At 39.8% G+C, this 13,874-nt stretch overlaps 1 protein-coding gene across 3 annotated transcripts in view; it reads right to left on the reverse strand.

The window, feature by feature from the left end:
* Positions 1 to 1,742: 1,742 nt before the first annotated feature.
* Positions 1,743 to 13,874, reverse strand: part of KATNA1 (katanin catalytic subunit A1) — a 42,425-nt gene continuing 30,293 nt past the window's right edge. For 2 of the 3 annotated variants that reach the window (XM_058735606.1, XM_058735608.1), the window contains exons 5-11: positions 11,003 to 11,124; positions 9,738 to 9,843; positions 8,753 to 8,911; positions 4,357 to 4,483; positions 3,701 to 3,835; positions 3,261 to 3,387; positions 1,743 to 2,013 (exon numbers count right to left, since the gene is read on the reverse strand). In XM_058735606.1, the coding sequence (XP_058591589.1) occupies positions 1,815 to 2,013; positions 3,261 to 3,387; positions 3,701 to 3,835; positions 4,357 to 4,483; positions 8,753 to 8,911; positions 9,738 to 9,843; positions 11,003 to 11,124 (975 nt within the window). In that variant the 3' untranslated portion in view covers positions 1,743 to 1,814. The remainder of the gene's footprint in view (positions 2,014 to 3,260; positions 3,388 to 3,700; positions 3,836 to 4,356; positions 4,484 to 8,752; positions 8,912 to 9,737; positions 9,844 to 11,002; positions 11,125 to 13,874) is intronic. The other variant, XM_058735607.1, reaches the window with a different exon arrangement.

Genomic DNA, 13,874 nt, shown 5'->3' on the forward strand with positions numbered 1-13,874 from the left:
GGAAGGGGCAGAGAGAGAGAGAGGGAGACACAGAATCCGAAGCAGGCTCCAGGCTCTGAGCTGTCAGCACAGAGCCCGATGCAGGGCTTGAACTCACAAACTGTGAGATCATGACCTGAGCCGAAGTCGGACCCCTAACCGAATGATCCACCCAGGCACCGCAGCACTCAGTCTCTTTGAGGCTCTGTTTTGTATGGTTGAGACGATACAATAAGTTGTCTTTTACAGAGTAATCCTTGGGGTGTCTGGGTGGCTCAGTTGGTTATACGTCCCACTCCTGATTTTGGCTCAGGTCACGATCTCACGGTTCGTGAGTTCAAGCCCTGCATCCGGCTCTGCGCTGGCAGCTAGGAGCCTGCTTAGGATTCTCTCTCTCTCTGCCTATCCCCTTCTGTCTGTCTGTCTCTCTCAAAATAAATAAACATTTTTAAAAAGTAATCTTAAATGAGTATCTTAGGTAAGATTGTATGCCATTAATTTTTATTTCATTTATTAACATAGTTGCACCATTAACTGTTACTTTAAAAAAAAAAAGTGTTTATTTTGAAAGAGAGAGAGAGAGGGAGAGAGACAATCCCAAGCAGGCTCCATGCCACCAACACAGAGCCCAGCTCGGGGCTCAGTCCTGCCAATTGCGACATCATGGCCTGAGCCAAAACCAAGAGTCAGACTTTAACCGACTGAGCCACCCAGGTGCCCCCATTAACTGTTATTTTAATTATGCACAGTATCCATGAGTGAATGGGTTAATGAGTCATTTATTAGGGTACCGTGAGCAGCGTAAGCTTACAAGAATTTACTTGCCTACAGGGCAGCTCATAGGTAGGCAGAATAAAGTCATGCAAGAGTGTACACGGGGCGCCCGGGTGGCTCAGGTGGTTAAGCGTCCAACTCTTGATTTCTGCTCAGGTCATGATCTCACGGTTTGTGGGATGGAGCCTTGTGTCGGGCCCTGCAGTGACAATGCGGAGCCTGCTGGGGATTCTGTTTTCCTCTCTCTGCCCCTACCCTACCCCCCTCTCACACACTCTCTCTCTCTCAAAAGTAAATAAACTTAAAAACATTAAAAGCAAAGGGCACCTGGGTGGCTCGGTCGGTTGGGCGTCTGACTTCGGCTCAGGTCATGATCTCATGGTTTATGAGTTCGGGCCCTGCATTGGGCTCTGTGCTGACAGCGCAGAGCCTGGAGCCTGCTTCAGGTTCTGTGTCTCCTTCTCTCTCTGCCCCTCCCCAACTTGTGCTCTGTCTCTATCAAAAATAAATAAACAAAAAAATTTTAAAAATACATTAAAGCAAGTATATATAGATGTATATTTTTTTCCTTTTAAGTGCATTGTAAAATGAAGGGGCTTTAAAGCTCTCCCAGGAAGAGGAGGGAAACCACTGGAATGGCAAGCAGGAAGGCGCACTAAGCGTGGTTCGTGCGTCACTGGCCACTTGTGTAAAAATGTTAGGGAATTTCCAGTTATCCACTGGCACCCAGGGTGCTACAGCCAGTCTTACTCCTTAGAAGGAACGGCAGACACACAGGGGAAGAGAAGACGCTGTGCACAGAAGTGCGTAGAAAGACGCTTTCCAAGCTAAGTAATCACATTTGTGCTGCAACATACGTGGTCAGTGAAAGAGAAATGGGGCAATACTAAAATAAAACAAATTTGCTTGCAGCTTTAAAAAACTGCCTTTATTCAGAATCGTTTTTAAAATCTTACCATTATGAAAGTTTAAAAAAATATAGCACTCCGTGCAGTGAAATACTACATTTAATTATTATTCAAACACTTAAGGCAGGTTTCTCACAGTTTACATGTGAGAATTTAGCATGATCCAAACTCAAATATCCATTTCTCGTATCTTTCGATATCTGCAGCAGAAACTGACTTAGATACTTTTTTTAAAGCCATTTCAAAATCCTCCATAGTTGTAGGCATGTGCATTTCCTCTTTTGAAAGATTTCTGATTTCTTCTGGGGTCAAACCTTCAATACGCCTTCTCATTGCCATCAAGGATGCATCCCTAGTTTTTAAATTAAAACACACACAGTGTTATTTTGATTGACTATAAACCTGGGGAAAGAAAACTTTTTCAGTATGTGTTACTACTCTGTTATTATCCATACTAGACATATGTAGTATTGCACAGAATCTTGTATCAGATACAAGGCTTGTTCTGAGCTGTTTTTTAGCAGTTAAATCTTCCAAGATGAAAATAAGGATATTAGCTTAAATGAATGATACTGAGCAGGAAGCCCGAGGAAAAGTAAAAGGGTATTAACAATGACACTAGCAATTGAATTTCTTTCTAAGTGGCCGATAAAATAAACATCAGAGAAGAGAGAACCTGTTAGCTGAAAAATATTTTCTACCTGTGTAAGAAAAACTAAATGATCAAATCAAGGTGTTTCTCTTTTCCCTTCTGTATTAGTTTTGTTTGTTTTGGGGGTTTTTATGGTTTTGTTTTTAAAGAAGAAACTTCAAATTTAAGGACCTCTGCTTTCACCAAGTTTCACCTTGGATAACAGCCACCATTTATCCCAAGGGGCCTGCTGGGGATTCCGTCTTCCTCTCTCTCTGCCCCTCCCCTACCGACCTCTCACACGCTCTCTCTCTCAAAAGTAAATAACCTTAATAAACGTTAAAAACAAGTATATATAGATATTTATTTTTTCCTTTTAAGTACACTGTAAAATAAAACACAGCTGCTTTACAGACACACATTAGTTTTCACTAATCCTCACGACAACCTGCGTGGGGAGCTTACTTTACAATGAGTACCTTGCTGATAAACATATGAACTAATACTTAGATCAGGACAAAACCTACTTGAATCAACTGGATTAGAGATTTGTTTCTTTTTCACTGCTGTTCCTATCCTATTCGGGACACTTGCACTGAAAGTGAGATCGTACTCTCCTTGAGTATGCCCGATCAGTTCCACAGTTCTATTTCTTACAAAAAAGTATATGGAAAAGGCACAGCAACATTTTTTTAATCCAAGAATTACTGATTTTCTATATTACACCAGTTGTTCTAATACCAACTTCTCAAACTTGTAGTTTTCAAATGCACCACACTGTTCAGTGACATGCAAAACACTCAAATTCTTCCCAGCACCTTACCACGAACTTAATACCAAAACTTGTGTCTCTGACTAGAAACTGTAATATAGGTCTTTATTCTTCACCTATCTTATTAATTCAGCGTAAACGCTTCCTAACAGAAGTTAATACCCACAAAAACCTATGCTTTCAAAATAATTCATACCTGCACACGTTGGTAATGTCCGCACCTGAATAACCTTCCATATTTTCTGCTATACTTGCAAGGTCAACGTCATCAGCCAATTCCAGCTCACGTAGACTTATTCGTAACAGCTCCTCCCTGCCTTTTGCTAATGATGGAAACAAATTTTTAAATGTTAAGCCTTCAACATAAACATAATCAAGTCTACTTTGTATAAGAAGTTGGTTTTCCAATTCTTAGAGCTCATTTGCTTAAAACTTTACGAGACACTCCTCGCTATTTAAAATTTCCTGGCATTGAGGCTTTCAGGTTCTAGATAGAGCCAAACCAATTAATACAAGCAAAGACATCCTACAAGTGTCTCCTTAAAGGAAAGTCAATTAATACCAGATTTTAAAATCTCTAAGCAAAACTACCTAACAGTTAACATGAGCTTTCTGACAAGATTCAAATGAAGATACCTGATGGTAATGGAATATAGATTCTTTTCTCAAGACGTCGTCTTAATGCCTCATCGATATCCCAGGGAAAGTTAGTAGCTGCCAGAACCATAACCATCTTGGAAGGGTCATCATTTTCAGAAGCACCCCCAACACCTACGAAAAAGGGTGAGGAGAATGTAAAAAGACACTAAGTCAGTATACAAACTAAAGCTCAACTACTTAAAGATCATCTCATATTTGGTACTAAATTACAAGGTGGTGTAATTGTTAAGCCTCCCTATGACTTCTTAAGCTAATTGGTACACAGATGAATTTGGGGCCCAAGAAAACTAAGTTTTAGTGTGCAAAAAAAGAAAAAAAAACCACCTCAAAATAGATTTAATCAAAAGACCAGTTCAGCTTAACTGTATACCAATTTCTACAATTTTTCAAAGCATCCGTATCCCTGAGGCAAAGTTGTTTGCATTTATTTCAATTTCATTGCTAACAATAAGAAATCCGAGCATATCCCACGAGGGCTCTGTGAATCGCCGTTATTTCTGGCATGTCCCCACAGTCAGTGTACCCAGTATACCGTCAACCTCCAGGACCTACTGCCAGCCGTCTCCGGTCGTCTGGAGCGTGTGGCTTAGCACCAGGAGTAGAGCTCAGTCCGTGCGCAGACGCACACATACCATCCATCTGAACCAGCAGCTCTGCTTTCACCCTCCTGCTTGCCTCGTGCTCTTCTGAAGTCCCTCTGCGACTACAAATGGAATCGATCTCATCGATAAATATGGTAGCCGGAGAGTAAAATCGAGCCTAAATAAAGAAACCATGTAACACCAGGTTTTTATTTCACTTAAAAATAATCTAGAGCAATCAGGAGAAGAGCCACAACGCATCTGTCTCGTCCTAATTCTGGGGGGAGAGGATAACCTGGAACAGCTAAGAGATCGCGTCTAACAGAAGCTTACCGTATACTTAAATCTTACATGGCTTTTTTCGTGACACTAAGTACTTGAGCTGGCAATATATATTTACTCACGAGTGATACACATACAGAATTACCTTGTATGCTGCAACAATAAGGACGACAATGGCCGGAAAACATTTACAGATATTTGTAAGCGTTCTCAAGTTCTAGAAAAAACTGGTTACGGACAACCATTACCTTAAATAAAATCATTTAGATTCCCTCTAAGAAATCCTCATTAAATTGCCACTTTCCATTTGACAATACATTTATTACAGTAACTAAAGAAGGTCATTATTAATCATTTTTAAATGAAGTATCCAAACTTACAGAATCAATGCACAGGAGGGTTTGAAGCTAAATGATGGCAAAGATTTCTCAAAACATGGCTTAGTGAACCAACAGCACTTTTCAAAGGTTTTTCCAAAAATAAAAGTCTGCAATGGCAAGTGAACATTATGGACTTGAACACGCAATTATACTGGGTCTACAATTCTCTTGGACCATGAGTTATAATCTAGCATCCTCTAAGAGGCAATTCACTGTTTTGGAAGCACTGTGCCTCCAAAGTATGGATTCAATTTCAGTCTGTCCACTTGGAAAATCCTTACATTTTTAAATCTCATTTTCTCTTTTAGTTGAAAATCTGAATTCTAAGTCATCAGTTCCCTCCACAGGGACAATCTAATTTTTTTTTTTAAGTTTATTTATTTTGAGAGAGAGGGAGAGAGAATAAGAGTGGGGGAAGGGCAGAGGCGGAGGGAGAGAGAATTCCAAGCAGGCCCCACGCTGTCAGCACAGAGCCTGATGTGGGGCTCAAATCAGGAACTCAGGGATCATGACCTGAGTCGAAACCAAGAGTCAGACGCTCCACTGACTGAGCCACCCAGGCGCCCTGGATAATTTTTAATAAGGTGTCCTGATTTGATTTTAGGTAGTATGTACAAAAATTTTTGTACTCTTTTCAAATAATAGGAAAAAAAAAATAGAGGAGAAAACAAGAAAAAAAAAAAAAAGCATCCAAAAAATATTCTCAATTGAAATTCTATCAAGAAACCACCTGTCAACAGAGCCTACACTAACAAAAATTAAATTTCAACCTACTTGTTGCCATACAAAGAAAAAACCTAGTAGATTCTTCCCAACTATTCAGGGTGTGCAGAATGGTCTGACTTAAAGCAGAGGCTACAAGGCACATGTAAATTGGCTTTGGATGACATGGAAAACATTACAGATTCAAATGTTTTGGCCTGCACAGCATCCCTTCTGGTAACAGAAGTCCACCTTTTCATTCATTAACCATCCTTTTACGTTCTTGTTCCACTACTTCAAGAGAGGCCAACTCTTTTGAAGTTACAGGGGCATCATTCAGGCCTGGCCAATCAGATCACTCCCAATTCTCTAACCACAATGATGGACTGAAGCACGGGCATGTGACTCAAAACAGGCCAAACATTAATCCCTGGAATTCTGCTGGAAGAACTGAGAGATGAGGGCTAATTCCTCTGGGAATACCTTAAAGACAATAAACACAAGGCTTAAGGCTCTGATGGCTATCTTCACCACCACTCAGGACTGCCCCAAATCAAAGCCAACCCACAGGAAAATAGAGGCAAAGGTCAGAGAGACATTCCCAAAAACATCTGAATTGCTAGATCTTGGTAGGTCTAAAAATCTAAAACATAACCTCCAAAAATTCCTAGTTACATGACCCAGTATATTATTCTTTTAAGCTCATTCGATTAGGTTTCTGACACTTGAAAATGAAAAGTTCTTGACAATGTAACAAAAATTATATACCATTAAGTTTTTGTATGTGTTTGTTACCATATCATGAGAAAACTCCTGGATACACTTATATTTAAGTGACATTATTTAAAATACAAGCCTTGAGGCATGTTTGCTTTGAGAGATTTCTGGGGACAGGGCTGGGCCCTCAGGGAGAGGCAAGTCCTCTATAGAGCAGTCAAAACAAGATATGAGAGGCAATTATCACTTTACTCTACAAGAGAGCCCATATGGTGAACAGAAAAAAAAAAAAAAACAAAACAACCAACTAAGCTAGTTTTAAATCTGAGCTCTAATCAAAAGTCGCAAAGGCAGAAGCTCCAAACTGTAGGCACTGGCTTGAGATTAAGCCCCTACTTAAGCAGACAACTGAAAGCAGCACATTATCCAGATAAGCAGGCATTTATTTAGAGATGGTAAACACCAGGGAAGCCAGTAAAAAATAAGCTGTTTGATATACCTTCATAAACCTCACTATAAAAAATAATGTAAATTAATACTTTGAAACAGACTTCCACACAGAAGAAAATGGTCAGTTTTCTCCAATATAAACCCTCCATTAGAAAATATATCAAATAATTCTTAAACAGAACAGCTAATTTCTATTTGCCCTTGTGAGTCAGGCTCTGTATTAAACAATTTATATGCATGAGCTTGTTTCACAGAAGTAACTCCTGTCGAATGGTCCTCTTTTTATAAAGCAACTGAGGATCAGGAAAGGACTCTGCCCACAGTTACCAGCTCGGAAAGCAAGAGAGGAGGGGTCTGAACCCAGGCCACCTGGCTCTAAAGACGCCCTACTTAGCCATTCACTCTACTTAGCTTACATTTTTAAAAAGCCTAGTTATTCTGGAATCCTGACAGTATAATTTTCTTTCCCCTGAAACAAATAAATGATCTAAGAGGTTCTCCACTAGATTCCTCTAGTGGCATAAATTATTGATAAGCTATTAAGAAGAACCTGTTAGAATTTGCATCCTGCCTTATAAGTTATCGAACTTGAAGGACAAAATAGGAATTGAAACAGAAGACTTTACAGAAAATGGATAACCTGGGGCACCTGGGTGGCTCAGCTGGTTGAGTATCTGACTTTGGCCCAGGTCATGATCTTGTGGTCCATGAGTTCAAGCCCCGCATAGGGCTCTGTGCTGACAGCTTGGAACCTGGGGCCTGCTTCAGATTCTGTGTGTCCCCCTCTCCCTACCCCTCCCCTGCTCATGCTCACTCGCTTGCTCTCTCAAAAATAAACATTAAAAAAATTTTTTTTAAAAGACATGGATAACCTGAAATTATATAAGGGTTTTCGTTTGCTTGTTTTTATTCTGAGCCTAAGGAAGTAAGATCTAGCGTCATTAACATAGCCATCTAAGACTTCATCCATGATGGAGTCTTTAGAGTTAAGAATGCTAGCCATTCTCTATAATAAGTGTAACTCTGCTCTAATACATGTAACTACATGAGTTTTTTTTAACGTTATTTTTGAGAGAGAGAGAGAGAGAGAGAGAGAGAGAGAGAGAGAGAGAGAGACAGAAAGAGCACAAGCAGGGGTGGGGCAGAGAGAGAGGGAGACACAGAATCCGAATCAGGCTCCAGGCTCTGAGCTGTCAACACAGAGCCCAACACGGGGCTCAAACTCACGAACTGCGAGATCATGCCCTGAGCCGAAGTTGGACACTTAACCAACTGAGCCAGCCAGGCACCCCTAAACTACACAATTTCTTAAATGAGGCAAGACTGAAATCATCAGTGAAGCTTAGAGTCTGAAGTCTAAAAAGCTGTTGAATTCAATCTAAACACTCTACTAGAATTTGTTGAATTATATTCCTTCTGATATTCAGATTCGTGGGGGTGGAAGAAGGAAAAAAGAAACTCAAAGTTAACAAGCAAAGAAGTAACAATCCAAAGACTGGGGCATTAAACGCAAGGTATTTACTATATAGTTAATAGACTGGAGGTGATCTAAGTTCCATAACTACTTGATTTTCACCGTTCTGCATTACTGTTATGACAGTGCATTTACCATATTATACCTAAGCCTACTGATTTAGAAAACAGAGTAATTTCAAACTCCTATAGCAGGTTAGTAATGCAGATCCCATAATGTGAGCATGCCCATAAGCCATCAGAGATGGCTCTTCCTCTAGAGGAAAGGAGACACGGAAAAAGTCGATTTACTCATGTGATTAAAGGATTCTAGCTTCGAAGGCACGGGAATCCCACTCTGGGCACATCACCTTGCCTCACTGTTCTACACACTGGAGATAGTTACGACTCACTTTCTCCCCTTTTAGAGGTAAAGAATCTTTAGAGTTGGCTCAAACGTTCACCATTTCGAACAGAAGACGGACAAGCTTCTCGGACTCTCCTCTGTACTTGGAAGTCAGAGTGGATGAGGACACATTGAAGAATGTTGTCTTGCATTCCGTAGCTACTGCTTTAGCAAGGAGGGTCTTTCCTGTGCCGGGTGGCCCAACCATCAACACTCCCTGTTGCGGAGACAAGAACACAAGTGAGAGATTTACCTGCCACTGTTCTAATTCATAAGAATTCCATTACTACGAATTTGCAACTAATACATAATATTAAGACAAATAAAACATAAACAAAAGGATACTTCAGCACAAATTTACTTTTCTCATTATAAAAGGTAACTACATTAGTAAAAATCTGGAACTCAGAAATGAGAAAAATATAATCAATATTATCGATACTATAATAATCACACTCTAACACAAATACCAATATTACTTGGACATATTTCCTCCTAGTCTTTTGGTTGAACAAATTAGTTTTTTTGTTACACAGCTGTACTCAAAGTAGGCCTAGAACTTTGTAGCTTGCTTATCATTTCATATTTCAAGAATTCTTCATAAGTGCAGTTAGCCATCAGCACATTTTCCAAATCCAAGAAAGGTTTTTTCACTGTCTTTTCAGAGAGCTCATGACTTTTTTAAAAAAAGCACCTACTCGATCCAGATGTCTCCATCTCTTAAAGACAAACGCAAGAAGCAGAGGATACAAGTGTAGCATCTGACATAAAACAGCGTTTCTGCATTAGGCAACTTGTTCACAGGCTAATTACAAGCTCACTCGAAATCAACTTTCCAAAGGTCACACTGTACCTATTTCTTATTCTGGGAACCTTGCAAGAGCTTTGGGTCTAAACAAAATTCTGAATGACATACCTTCTAATTGAAAGCTTTTCTTACCTATTCTTTCTCCCCTCACTTCCCTGAATAAGATAAATACGAGTTTTCCACAGCAATGTACACGCCCTTCATGCTGTCATTGCCATAACAATAACAAACTTACTTTCCATGGTCTCCTGATGCCCTTAAAGAATTCTGGCATCCACATGGGTAACACCACAGCTTCCTTGAGCAACTTTTTAGCTTCCACTAAATCAGCAATATCGTCCCTGAAAGAGGAGAGATTTTATCAACAAGCTCTTATGTTCCACATTTAGCTCTACGTAGTCGTCCCTGAGAGCTGCTGGAGGCACATGGGCTCACAGCGCCCACAGTGCCCGCCCTCTCCGCAGCACACCGTGACGAGGCCAGCCACCCCGACCGGCGGACGTGTAGCACAAGCTCACTCTCGAGTTCCTGGCGGGAAAGACTGTCCACCCGGTGAAGCAGAACACAGGTCTGTGGGCCGACTTAGATCTTAGATCAGGTGTCTCATTTTACATTCCTGCTCTTGTGATGCTCATTCCATAAACTCCGTGACTTAGAAACAATGAGCCCGTTAAAAACAAACAAGCAAACATAAAGAATAAAAAGGGCATAGAGCAGAGCCAGGCTGCAATATTGCCGCTTTGCCTCCAACCCTCCCGAGAGGTAGACCCCAGAGATAAAGAGTATCAGACAGACCGCCACGAAGTCATCTCCAACCACTAGAAAACTCTACTGCTGCTACATGTGGCATTTCCATGAAAATAAATGCTCACTGTATAAATCTCAAATACCAAAAAACATTTGTAAAACATCCCCAAAGCCATCCCTAAAAATCATTAAGGGAGCTTTTAGAACTCAGTGCAACAATGATACTTCTTTGATTCAATGTAATATTAAACAAGTTCAGAGCCATTACTAGAAATCAGAGAAAATAAAAGAAACACCCATGGGATAAACCCACAGGTAACAAGCAACATGGGGCTCCTGGAAGGCTCAGTCCGTAGAACACGAGACTCTTGATCTCGGGGTCGTTAAGTTCAAGCCCTACTTGGGCACAGAGCTCATGTAAAAACCAAAACAAGCAACACACATGCAATAAGAGTCATTGCCATTTCACCATTGGAGGATGTCCCAAAAAGAAGATGGAAACTTCTGGGATCTTCTTCCCGTTCTGTACGGAAGATTTTCTTATTTAATATAAACTTATTTATCATTTGTTATAATCAAATCAAATCAAATCATTTCAGACAGACACTTGATACAGCCTGAACCAAGTGTTGGGTTCACACTACGTGTACTCTGGGTCCATCCCCAAGGACTAATCTTCAGCGCATGCCCACACTGGTTCCATTTTCTTTTCCTAAAAGCATTATCCCATTATCTTGTTGTGACATAACTTACCATCGAACATTGGGATTCTGAGAAATTATATCTCTTTCCAAAGCTTCTACTAAGTCCTTATCATATCCAGTACTATCAAATTTACTTGTCTCTGGTTCTGTAACTGCAGCAGGTGATTTGTTCTACATTGGGAGAAAAAAAAACACAGGAGCTTCTGATTGCCTCAACAATTATATTTTGTTTCTGTGAGTCAGACACAAAGACTGGACTCCAGTGATATTTTTTTAAAGAGCTAACATAATAGTACAAGTAATAAGGAGAGAATCAAAGACTATTAAGTCATCCTTCTACACCAACATCAGAGTTATCAGAGTTTCATATTCAACTTTTACTTTTACATAAAAAGTATGACAAAAGTGCTCAAGTGAAACAAAAATATTATGTATACGAACTGGCAAGAATCAAGAAATCAATACTGAGATGAACTGTGGTTACTAGCGAATATCAGATATGTGTGACATTTATCTCAGAGCTTTAGAGGACATAAGGTTAAAGGCAGACGGTTTCCGTAGCTAAGATTACAGCTCATTCTTAACCACCTACTTGGCCCCCACCAGTGCTCCTAAAACATCCCTTTCCACAGTTCCCACCCCACTCCAAGAGACACCTCCATCCCTAGGTGGGATCCCCTCCTGTGCTCTGTGCCCACAGTCCTTAGGGTCACAGCTCGTAAGCCATGTACGAAAGTACTGCAGGGCACAATGGCAAACTCACAGAGCACTGCAGGATATTTTGCATTTTTGAGGGAAACCCAGCAGTATCTGTTGAACACTGGGTGAACTACCAGTTCCAGGTAGTTCTGTTTCCACATTAAAACTACTACATTCCTTTCAATAACGCCACATTTTTGTGAAGCTGCGTTTCTGGCAGTTTCTGTGATAAAAGGAATAGTGGGAAAATCAAGGTGAAAGAGGAACGACAGTGAAATGTCTACTCTGCCTCCAAAGTCTGAGAAACTGAGCTGTGTCCAACATGTGCTGTTAGGACATGGCAAAGTGGTCTGAACCTAACTTCTTCACTAATGGATGGGTATTCTCTTTGTCCTACGAGGTGCTGTAAAAAATTAGAGATACTCGAATTTGATATAAGGCAAGGAAATGTACGAAGCTCTGAACTATGGTAAATATTTACTTGGCCTTGTACCGGAATTCCTACCCTGTCTCATCAACATTGGTTGGCCCGTAACATGATTTCTTGGTGGGATCTAAAAGTATTAATGTATCCACTTAGCCAATATTTATAATATTCAAAAGTCTTACACTAGATGGTAAAAAAAGTATGTCTCACAATATACATATTCAATATCTGATACTAACATAAAAAATTCAAGGAAGGTATTGTGCATTTAAAAGAGGAGAAGGTCGGGGCACCTGGCTAGTTTGGTCAGAAGAGCATGCAACCCTTGATCTCAGGGTTGTGAGTTTAAGCCCCACACTGGGCGTAAAGATTACTAAAAAAAATTAAATTAAAAAAAATAAATAAGGGTGCCTGGGTGGCTCAGTCGGTTAAGCGTCTGACTTCAGCTCAGTCATGATCTCACAGTTTGTGACTTTAAGCCCCGCATCGGGCTCTGTCCTGACAGCTCAGAGCCTGGAGCCTGCTTTGGATTCTGTGTCTCCCTCTCTCTCTGCCCCTCCCCTGCTCATGCTCTGTCTCTCTCTGTCTCAAAAATAAATAAAAACATTAAAAAAAAATTAAAAAAGAAAGAATCCAGCAAGAAAAAAGAATTGTATACTATAACCAACTGATGTTTATTCCAGAGATGCAAGGCTAGTTCAATACATAGTACACACACACACACACACACACACGTTAATCTATATATTAACACACTAAAGAAGAAAAACTATAGCATCATACAATAGATGCTAAAAAAGCATCTGGCATAACTCAACATCCATCTAGAATAAAAACTCTCAGAAAAACAGGATTAAAGAGGAACTTCTTCAACATGGTAAGGAGCATACACAACAAACCTAGCATTAATATTTTATTTAATAAAGAAACACTGAATGGCTTCCCCCTAAAACTGAAAACAAGCTAGCATGTCCACTTTCATCACACTTGTTCAACATAACGCTAAAAGTTTCAGCCAAAGTAACAGAGCAAGAAAAGGAATAAAAGCATCTAAATCCAAAAGAAAGAAACAAAAATGTTCTATTTGCAAATGACATGATGTCTACTCAGAAAATGGTAAGGATGCTACAAAAATTCTCCTAAAATTAATAAATGACTTCAGCAAGGTGGCAGGACACAAGACAAATATACAAAAGTCAATTTTATCACTAGAGAAATGCAAATCAAAACCTCAATGAGATACCAGTTCATACCATCATGATGGCTATTATAAAAATTTGTAAAAGCAAAAAACACAGAAAATAACAAGTGTTGGCAAAAATGTGGAGAAATTGGAACCTATGTGCATTACTGATGGAGATGTAAAAATGGTGCGACCACTGTGGAAGTTTGGTGATGCCTTGAAAAATTAAAAACAGAATTATACATGACTCAATTCCATTTCTAGATGGATATATATACCCATATATCTCCAAAAGACTTGAAAACAGGGTCTCGAAGAGATTTTTATACACCAATGACATGGAAGCATTATTCACAATAGCTAAAAGGTGGAAGCAACCTAGTGTCCATCGATGGATGACTGGATAAAAACCAGTGGAGTTGGTGAAATTCTGACAGACCTTATACTAAGTAGAATAAGCTAAAAGAAGAGGCAAATACTGTACAATTCTACTCATATGAGGTACTTAAAGCAATCAAATTCATAGAGACAGAAAGTAAAATAATGGTTGCCAGGGGCTGAGGAAGGGAGGAAAAGGGAGTGTGATACTATGATTTGTAGTAAGTATATATT

This window comes from Neofelis nebulosa, chromosome 6, assembly GCF_028018385.1.
Source record: "Neofelis nebulosa isolate mNeoNeb1 chromosome 6, mNeoNeb1.pri, whole genome shotgun sequence".
NCBI lineage: Eukaryota > Metazoa > Chordata > Mammalia > Carnivora > Felidae > Neofelis > Neofelis nebulosa.